The sequence below is a fragment of the Perissodus microlepis genome, chromosome 18 (assembly GCF_051167445.1).
Source record: "Perissodus microlepis isolate ML-2025 ecotype Zambia chromosome 18, ASM5116744v1, whole genome shotgun sequence".
NCBI lineage: Eukaryota > Metazoa > Chordata > Actinopteri > Cichliformes > Cichlidae > Perissodus > Perissodus microlepis.
Genome location: NC_140478.1, coordinates 1,024,509 through 1,035,197, shown reverse-complemented (window position 1 = coordinate 1,035,197; position 10,689 = coordinate 1,024,509). Strand labels below are relative to the sequence as shown.

Sequence of the window (10,689 nt, the reverse complement as noted above, 5' to 3'; positions counted from 1 at the left end):
TTCAATACAAAAGTTTATTTTCATCAAATTAAAAAAGCAGTAATACATCATCGTATATAGAGAGTAGACTGCCCACAGTGAGTTTCAGACAGTGAAGCTGGGTGGCGTTTGAGGTTTTTCCCTTCTCAGAATATCATCATCGTGTCCTGTAAATATACGGAGCCAAAGGAAAAACAAGTGGACATTTTCGTTTTAAGCCTTCAGAGCAGAGCAGGGTCACGAAACACAGCTGGAACAAACTGATACTTTTAGTGAGACACACAATACAAAACTCCTGATATAAAATCATGACATGTATCACTGAGGTTGGCGGTTGTGATTTCACCTTCAGCTTCATTAATTAGTGTGACTAAAGCTAATGACAAATTCACTGCCCCAGTTTTACTTAATTACTAGGGGTGCAACGATACTCGTATCGATATTGAACCGTTCGATACAGTACTTTCGGTTCGGTACGCATATGTATCGAACAATACAACATTTTAAATTTATTTTATCAACTTTTCTTCTGACGATGCTGTCTGTGTTGAGCGCTCAGTGGATCTGCGCTCGACTACTCCGCCTAGGCTGCACTGTCAAGTGCAGATCCACTGAGTGCAGCGCAAGCTAGCAAGACAGAAGCTAAGCTCGTTGCAACATGGCAAATTGAACCTCCCCCACCCTCATTCAGATCTGGCGTTTGGAACTATTTTGTTCTTCATGTGACGTATGACCCTGAAGGTAAGCGCGTCATGGACTAAAGTAAAACAGTATGTCGGATGTGCCACGCAATGCTCAATTACATGGGTGGGAACTACCGTGTTAGCGCAGTTTGCCCGTTAACGTGTTGACGCCGTCCAGCCCCACGCACGGGGCGAACCGCGGTAGCTCGTTAACGGAGATTTGCCGTGTTGTGGCGTTAACGTCATTTCAGAATAACGCTGACAGCACTAGTGGGAACACAACGAATATGACTGCACATTTACGCCGACATCATCCTAGTGCAAAGACAAGTGGAAGCAGACAAAAACAACAAGCACGCATGCTACAAACTTTACACGAGTCATTTAGACAGCCGTTAGCACAGGATTCTCCTTATGGGGACCTGATATGTTTAATATGCTGCTGAGAATATAGCCCAGAAGAAGCGTATAGTATAGCTTTTATTTTGGAAAGAGACATTTCTCTGTAATAAACTCTCTTTTCCAAAGATGAGGGATTTCTCCATCAGATTTATTTTTTATTACTTTGTTGTTTCAGCAACATTAAATTTAAAAACTGTACTTTTGAGTTAAAATATATATTTATAATTTTAATAAATGACAAATTAAAAAGGCATGAACATTTTTTTGTATCGAACCGTGACACCAAAGTATCGAACCGAACCGTGAATTTTGTGTATCGTTGCACCCCTATTAATTACAGCATTTAAAAACAAAAGCTGAAGGAAGCAAGCAGATAAACCAGTGAAGGAGGCAAACTGGTTTCCTTTTTCTCATCCACAAAAACCAGTGGGTGAGATCTGTGCCACAAGACCTTTGGGCAAAAACATTTTGATCATAATCAAACTATGAACTACAGAGGAGACGACAACAGATATGAAACTGAAAACAAGGTAACCAGTCACCAAAAAACCCATGAGGGCTTTGCTGACTGAAGCAGGGCTGCTTTTCACCTTTGAACCAAATTCACCTGGAACAGTTTGTTACCATTGATTTGAATACAAGTGTAACAAACCCCGTAAAGTGAAATTCCTTCATTTGTGCTGTCTCACTGACACTTTGGTGACAAGCTAAATGCTTACTTTGAACTTCTTGATGTTACTGTAAGGCTGTTTCCCTGCTGTTTTGGCCCATGTAAAGAAAAGTTGGAGTCTTGAGTTCCTGGTTGTTCCACTTTACAGAAACTGGCTTCAGCTCAGTCAGGGTGCAGAAGCAGGAGATCCCAACATGGTTCTCAATGAAGCTAATTGGAGCGTAATTTGTTATTTACCTCTGATTCTAAATATTAGCCCCCATTTTAAATTCTCTGTTCACATCAGAATGACTCACATACTTTCATTACTCTTATAAGTGATTTTTGCTCAAAATCAATAGCATTCTGCTAATGCATGCTAATGGGTTAGTTAAGAATTTACATCAACACGCTTCCTTCTGGTGCATGCTTTCAAATGGTAACTAGATGTTAGTCGGACACTTCCATCTGGTTGAGGTGGTTAAAGGTGAAGCTTGCAGGAGGCTGCTGTTATAGATTTTCTACCATTGTTTGCTTTGTGGCTAAAATCAAAATACAGGCTGCAGAGGAGCGGCTGCTGTCGCTGTGATCACCAGTGAATATCGAAACCTTCTACAGTCGTTGATCGAAACGTGATGGAAGTCTCCAGGAAAAAAACGTTGAAGAGTTCTGGGTTACAGCACCATAGTGCCGGGGTTACTCGTATGAGCATGTATTAGTAACCCCGGCACTATGGTGCTGTACAGCACCATTCATTCTAGATCATCACACAAGCAGACTTCTAGAGTATTTAAGAGGTCTTTGTCTATGTTCTCTATTTGTATCAATATTTTTACATTATACTGATGCAAACATATTTTTGCATACTGCACTCACATCTCTGACAACAGATCCCCCTGTATCCTACACACTGGACAAGGCATCTTATTTACAGTGTTCTTGGTATGGTGGATGTGTTAGCATACAGTTGGTAACGCAGGGTTTATGTTCAACTGTGTCTTGATGTTAAGAGTGTCCGAGTCTTCACCAGCTCCTGAGAGAGATGTACAGGACTGCTGAATGCGCCTGTCTGTAGCCATACTTTATGATTATTTTCCTGGAGATTTGATGTTTAACATTACATGTAAAATATGGTGACTGCAGCTTTGTTTGATTTCAATCATTCTCTCCATCGTGGCATGAAGAGTGACACCCCTGCTGTGAAGGCATGGACTCTCCATGTACATGATGGAAACTATAAAGCATACTGTCAAAGAAAACATTACTCGACAACTTTTTTTGTTATATAAACTTGTATTTTGTAATAGGAAAAGACTCTGGAGAAATTAAAGATGCAACTGATTATAGTTCCAGCATAATGAGTTCAACCACAGTTCTGCCACCAGAACAAGAAAGCAAAAAAGACAAACAATCATGTAGGAGTAAGTCGACCCCTCCATTCTCAGCCAGCCAACAGGCGTCCACTGTTCTGTTTGCAGGGCAGCAGAAGGGCACTTAGCTGAAAGAAAGAATGAAAGCAAAAGAACTCAAACCTCATTTAGGCCTGCCACGAGTCTTTGAAAGTTTCCTATGATTAGAGCTGAAGATATTTGGGCTTCACCGTTGTGATAGTTGATTAACATTTCTACATAAGATTCCAAAAATAGAGATTTAAGACTTTTATCCCCTTTGAAAATGACTTGATAAACTGTTTCTGGACGGGTGTGCAGTGAGGACAGATCAAAGGTTAGCTGGTGATCTCAAATTTTACTTTATAGGCATTCGCACCTACCAGCACATCTGTTGGGTTCTATATGAAGTCTGTGTGTGCTCAAGTGCTCACATTTTCTTTGAGCAATTTTAAGAGGCAACTCTCTCAGTTTAGTAGCTTGGATGTTGCTATCCTCAGATCTGCAATGGTCTAAATGTCACCTGAACTCATCTTTGACACAGACGGTGTAACTGTTAGAAGTCACTGTCCTCAGCCTCGTACAGGTCAGCTAGTTTCCTGAAACGGGGCCCCCAGTCACTCAGGTAGTTGTAGTCCTGTTCAGCCTCGGATGAAGCCGAGCCCAGTGAACTGAGCGACTCGGCCACTGACCCCGCTCCTTCATAGGCATACGTGGCCAGTGAGTCGTACGGTGGCGCTGTGGGGCTACAGTCATTCTCCATCACTCTCTGGTTGATGAACTCGCATACATCCCCATTATCACGTGCAGCCATGCGTATTGGAGGCATAAGCAGGCCGGAGGGAGCTGGGGCAGGGTGGCGAGTTGTTGGATACAGCAGAGTATCAGTAGGGATGATGTCACGCCTCTGTTTAGCACCCTCATCAGAGGCAGCTGCAGCAGCTGGGTGTCGCAGGGCGCCAATATCAAAAGCCTGGGTGTCCTCCTCGCCACCACCCTCATCATTGTAGCTAACCACGTTGTCCCTGACATCTTCTTTGGAGATAATAAGAGGTTCCTGCTTCCTTTGGTGTCTCAATGCTGTGAATAGAACCACAACCACTGTAGAAAAGAGAACAACGATGCAGGATTAGATTATAATCGTGTCCCAGTGGAGCATGAATTTAAACAACCAGCCACCATAGATAACAGATATAAGGACCACTGCTGCTTAATTAAATGATCTCATTTTTGGTCACTTTGTGTTTCTTTGTTATGCCCTATGATGAACATTGTTCACAATAGTTGCTGAGATCTGGGAACAAATGAAGCCCTTTATCTACTGGTAAAATCAGACTCTGTTATGTGGTAGGCACCCTGTTGCCTCTCACAGTCCTAAAGCAGTTGGGTGTGATTTAAACAAGGAAGTGAGCAGTTAAACAGGATATACCTGTCATCATTCACACAGAGTTAAAATGGGCTAGAACACATGTGTCAAAGTCAAGGCCCGCGGGCCACATCCAGCCCGGCGTACATTTATATCCGGCCCGCGAGATCATTTTATATAGATGTACTATTATTGTTATGCATGGCCCGGCGATATGAGGCGCTAATAATATACAAACTACAGATCCCATAATGCAGCGCTGCAGCCTCCTTGCTGACCGCTAGGCTAACTGGGAACATTCCCAGCTCAATCAAGTCAAACTTCTGTTATCCGGTCGTTAAGTCTGACGTCACTAGCCGTGTCTGGGCCTAAACTCTGCTGCAGGTCCATATATCAAACGATCACTATGGCATTACTGAGGGTTGAAAAACTGTCTAAAGTCTTTCATCTTTAATAAAATGATCAGCGTTCTGCTCTACCAGGTGTAACAATTGAGTTTAACATCCAGGCATCCATGAAAACGGAATTTATGACATTTAACGGAGTTAGAAGTTAGCAGGAAGTTAGCTCACTAGCTTCTATCTAAATACAATATAGCATGTCCTGACTGCGGGGTTTTGGAAACAAATTCAAACGTACAGCTCTGTTATCACGTCCAACATAAATGAAGACAGAAAACTAAACAGCAGTGACGTTTGTAGGGTTACTGAAGTTTGGCTAGCTGGTATATAATGATGTGCTACGTGACCACTAGCGACACAGCTATGTTAGCATAATATAAACAAGCTAACTTTTTTTTCCACTTGATAAAAGTTAACGTGAGTGTTCTCGGTGGTCAGGAACAAATGTAATCGCATGGCAGGATGCTGTAAAAGGACCAAACTTCAGCCAGGAGAACAACTGAGATAATCCATCCACAATACGAGGTTAGTCATTCATATACTGCTGCATGGGCTGGACTGTAGTTACATCCCAAGGTTTTAAAAACTGAGCTTAAATAAATGATTAGCGGTAATAAAAGCCGAGGGAGGTCAACAGTGATCACTGACTGTTTTAGGAGCTTTTTGAGATTAAATAGAAGAAAATACAAAACATTAAACATGTTAACAACACAAAAGCCATATTAAACACAGACTACTTTAGGCCCGGAAGTAGGATTCGTCACGTCATCACTTAACGACCGGATTGCGAAGCTAGCCGCTCACAATGGTGGAGAGAAAAGTTGATTCTGAAAACAGAGCCTTTCAGCGCCAGTGGGAGACTGAATATGTGTTTACAGACATGCTGGTAAACCCGTGTGTCTTATTAGTGGAGCTAATGTGGCTGTAATGAAGGAATTTAGTTTAAGACGGCACTACGAGACAAAACGGCAGGATAAGCTGAAAAACCTAAATGCAGAAACTACAGAAAGTAGAATCTAACATTTCAGCAGACTTTTTTCACCAGAGCAAAATCACAAAGTGAAGCTGTTGTGAAAGCAAGTTTTATTGTAGCAGGAGCCAAATCAGCCCGGTACCGCTCTGAAGAGCTGCAGGATGAAGCTGTGGACGTCTTGTGTCCAGACAAAACGCAGATTTAGGCAAATGTGAGCCTGAGCAGAAATACGATTGCTGATCGGGTTTGTGAGATGGTCACTGATTTAAGAACACAGCTGTGTGAAAGAAGCAAAAACTTTCTTGCATACTCTCTTGCTGTGGATGAAAGTACAGACATGATGGACACTGCACAGCTGACCATCTTCATCCGTGGAGAGGAAATATTGAACATTAAATCAATGCACGGCACAACGACAGGAAAAGACATTTTTTAAAACGTATGTCAAAGTGTAACTGACATGAAACTGCCCTGGGACAAACTTGTTGGACTTACAACAGATGGAGCGCCGGTGTTGTGCAGTGAAAAAAGCGGACTAGTCAGCAGGATGTGAGTAAAGATGCAGGAGGAGAACTGTACCGGTGAGTTAACAGCATATCACTGCATCACACACCAGGAAAGGCTGTGTGGTAAAGTCCTAAAAATGGAGCATGTAATGATCACCGTAACGCAGACCGTACATTTTATCTGAGTTTAAATCACCGTCAATTTCAGTCTTTTATGTGGGAAATAGATTCAGAGTTTGCCGACATTCTTTCATACAGAGGTCCGTTGGCTGAGTTGGGGAAAAGTTCTCAATAGAGTTTTTGAGCTCAGCAAGGAAACCTGTCAGTTCATGGACATGTATGATGCGGTGAAGGCATTTCAAGTGAAGCTGTCACAAATGCACCAGTGCAGCTTGCCTGCCTCACTTTCCCTGTTGCCAAGTAATGTTGAACCAAGTCAGCGGACTTTGCTGAGCTGCACCTGTGCAGATTCAGATGGAGCTGCAGTGTAATGATACACTCAGGGAAAGACACTGAATGGCCCGCACAGGTTATTAGCTCCACTCCTGAAGCAACGCCCAGCTCCGTCTACATGCGGCTCCAACCTTGTGTTTGCTTTCATTTATTTTTTCTGGGGGTTTTGGCTGCATGTTCATATTTCTAACTTGCATAATTTTGACAGGATATATTTTTATGAAGAGCAAAATAGTTAATTTTTTTTTAATTTATTTAATCTGGAATAATATTCCTGTCTGTTTTTATTCATATTTATGTTTAAAAAACAGTTTTAGTGTGTTCAATAAATGTTTCTCTTGTTTGGCCCACGACCTAAAGTGTGCCTTGAGTTTATACATAAAGCCTGGCGTTCCTTTCAGCTGTAGTGTGGAGATTTCTACTCAACAATCACGATTTGTTTCATGCTATTTCTTTCAAGGAGCTCAAAGAATAAGAAGAAACATACAAGCGGGTTTCAGGATGTGTGATTGTGCAAAATCTGGCTTCCAAGGAGCAAGACTTGAGTCATTTTGAAGTCGGTGGTTGGCAGCAGTTCCCCAGGCTTTCTGAAGTCTTTGAAAGTTCTCCCATGAACACCAGCTGCTTTTTCACAATTCTTTAATTGTTGTAGCTGTCTGTTTTCAGAGGAGTTTTTGTTTATTTTGTTTCATTTTTGTCACTTTAAATTGACCTGTGAATCATTCCTGTTAGCTTTATCATCACTCTAGCACAGGGGTCAGCAACCTTTAACACCCAAAGAGCCGTTTGGAGCCGGTTTCCACGCAAAAGAAAACTCTGGGAGCTGCAAATACTTTTTGACATCTAAAATGAAGATAACACTGTATATATTGTTTTTTACTTTTATGCTTTGTGTGAACAACTAAGGTGTGTTGCTTATGAAATCCATGAAGTGCTACAGAGAAAATTACATTATATTTATGTAATTAACACATTTTGAACTCTTAAAGAAATATAACAAAAGGAAAGCTGAACTAAAATGATCCAGCAAACAAAAACTGTTGTGAGCCACCCCCCTCATATCTCCTTTGGGCTTTTGGAGCCTTGACCTGACTTTTAAAAAATAACTGGGAAAAAGATGCTAAAAGATGAAAAATAGATATTTGCAAAATTCTGCCTAAATATGTATTTTACCAGGTTAATGTGTGTGGCGGGGCGTGGTCTGCAGCGCCGGCTGTATGCGTACAGCAACCGTGTGTGAAAAGTGGTCAATAAAGAGATGCTGTAAAGCGTGTTCATGCAAACATCGTCGGGTCTGCCGTGATATGTTTACAATGAGACTTCTGCTCCTGAACCTCTGCGCACAGCGTCTGCAAATCGGGGCTGTACGAAGTCACTTTCATCTTTACGCAGGACTGTAAGCTGTCGTCTGTGAGGCGTGAGCGCTGTTTGTTTTTAACAAAGTTCACGGTGGAGAACAGCTGCTGACATAATGTGGATCCGAAGATCCATAATTGGCCTACCTGGGGTTGAAAGTCTCGATAAACGCACGGCGTTTCGGCGGCTACACCGGCTTCCGCCAGTGTGACGCTTATTTTGAGCGATGAAAAAATAATAGAATATAATTTTATTTTTATATTTCAATATCACAATAATCTTCCAATTTGGAACTACAAGTTAAAAAAAGAACTAATATAAATAAAATACACTTCAGCTAAATACTTTTTTTCCCAAACCACGCGGAGCCGCAGTATAAGGACTAAAGAGCCGTATGCGGCTCTGGAGCCGCAGGTTGCCGACCCCTGCTCTAGATTCTTGGTTAGCTTAGCCTTAGCATGCTATCTCTGCAGGTGCTTGCAAAAAGCCAGAGTTGTGTAGCATGTTGTTGTTGTGATTGCACTTTTATTTGTATTGCACAAAATGACAATGTCCATATCCATGCTGCAGACTGCAGCACTGTTTTCCTCACCCTACACATGAACTGAAATCAGCTGATTGTAGCACAAGTGCAAATGGAACCAATAGTGAGATCGATATTGAACTTCTCGATTTTCAGCCCTAATCATCACTTTATATGGGTGGCTGTAGGGTGGCTGTAGCTCAGGTGGCAGAGCAGGTCAGCCACTAATCAGAAGGTCAGTGGTTTGATCCCAGGCTGCCTCCTGGCTGCATGCCAAATATCCTTGGGCAAGATACTAACCCCATGTTTGCCTGCTGGTGGTGCCTGTGTCCGGCAGCCTCGCCTCTGTCAGTGCGCCCCAGGGCAGCTGTGGCTACAATGTAGCTTGCTATCGCCAGTGTATGAATGTGTGTGTGGAATGGGTGAATGACTGAATGTAGTGTAAAGCGCTTTGGGGTCCTATGGACTAGAAAAGCGCTATACAAATGCAGGCCATTTACCATTTATATGCACTTGTAACGGTGGCGATTTTTAAAATAAACATTTTTTAATGTGAAAGATTTTTATAGTGGGCCTAGGTGCTGCAAACGGACTGACAACAAAAATCGACTATATGTGTGGTGGGTTAGAAGTTTGGATAGAAGCAAGCCTTGATATTTGTGTACGCTCCTTAGTGTGCCCTAGTGCCCAGTGTGTGTTCTTCTCACTTCGCCCACATTCATACACATACTTTTATGTTTTTCTCTGTAAGTGCTTTTCATCTAACATTCACACTCTGATGGGAGTTGATGAGGTTGGAGTTGGTATTTTGCCCAAGGATATTTTGGCATGTAGATTGGACAGCCAAGGATCAAATCGCCAAACTTGACCTGCTCTGTCTCCTGAGCTACAGCAACAAACACAGTTTTGTTTTGTTTGTCTCCTTAATTATGAAGAATGAGTCATTTTATGGTCTGCTACATGCCTTTCTTATTTATTCTTAGCCCGCAGGAAGAACAACTGTATACCACCACTTTCTAGCTCTCATACCTGTATATCTGCTTCTTCTTCTACACTGTAGCTCACATCTTAATCTAGACACAGATAGTGCCCCCTTGTGGTCTGTCTTTGAACTATGTTAACTTTACAGCAACAACTTCTGATCATTATGAGTTTTCTTTTAAGGACAGTGAACGGTGTCTCCGGGGAAAAGAATTGTGTCTGCACCAAAACTGTAAGTGGTTTTTGTTTGCCCCTGCTCTCAATCTCAATGTTCTGATTGGATGAAATCACGGAGTGTTCCTGTAAACAAAGTCACTGAAAATTCCTCAGCCCTCCACTTTGGGGAAGGACTAAGATGGTATGATATGGTACAACTATGATATATAAATACAGGATATACATCTGTTTGCATATCCAGTCATACTTACAGAGGAGTATGATGGCACAGAGGAGGATGGCAACAAGGGCTCCTGTGCTGAGGCCAGGCGAGCTACTCAGAGCTTCGGGTTTACACAGCTCCATGTTGCCTTCATGGTCACAGGTACAAACCCTCACAGTAAGTGTGCCAGTGCTGCTCTGCATGGGGTAGTCATCATCGGTGATCACCACAGGAACCAGGTAGACGCTCTTGTGAAGGCGGCTATAGGTGGCTCGGCCAGTCAGGATGCCAGCAGTGTTATCTAAGTTAGAGAAGGTTCTGTTAGAAGATCAGCATGGCACACCTGCAGCGTGACACTGTGCTCTCACAATAGAAGGTTGAAAAACACTAATACCAGGGTGCAAGGAGAAATGTGGGTGCAACAAGGCATTACTAACAGGTTCTCCCTCACTGTTGAAACAAAGCATGGACAGGAATCGCTTTTACAACTTCGGCCAAAGGAGCTATAAAGTAGGGACAGATGGACAGATATTCATAGTGCAAAAAGTTTGACAATTAAATAAATATCTCTGATGAGCTGTTTTAAGATAAGATAACTCTTTATTGTTTTTAGAAAAGTGTTTAATACTTTTTTTTTAATCTCTGACCAC

At 42.2% G+C, this 10,689-nt stretch overlaps 1 protein-coding gene across 2 annotated transcripts in view; it reads right to left on the bottom strand.

Annotated features, from left to right (window-relative positions):
• The window catches only part of LOC146366441 (cadherin-6-like), a 55,171-nt gene continuing 44,482 nt past the window's right edge, over positions 1-10,689 (bottom strand). Inside the window, exons 11-12 of one of the 2 annotated variants that reach the window (XM_084911809.1) lie at positions 10,089-10,340; positions 1-4,202 (exon numbers count right to left, since the gene is read on the bottom strand). In XM_084911809.1, coding sequence (XP_084767935.1) covers positions 3,658-4,202; positions 10,089-10,340 — 797 coding nt within the window. In that variant the 3' untranslated portion in view covers positions 1-3,657. Of the gene's footprint in view, positions 4,203-9,188; positions 10,341-10,689 lie in introns of those variants that run through there. The other variant, XM_084911810.1, reaches the window with a different exon arrangement.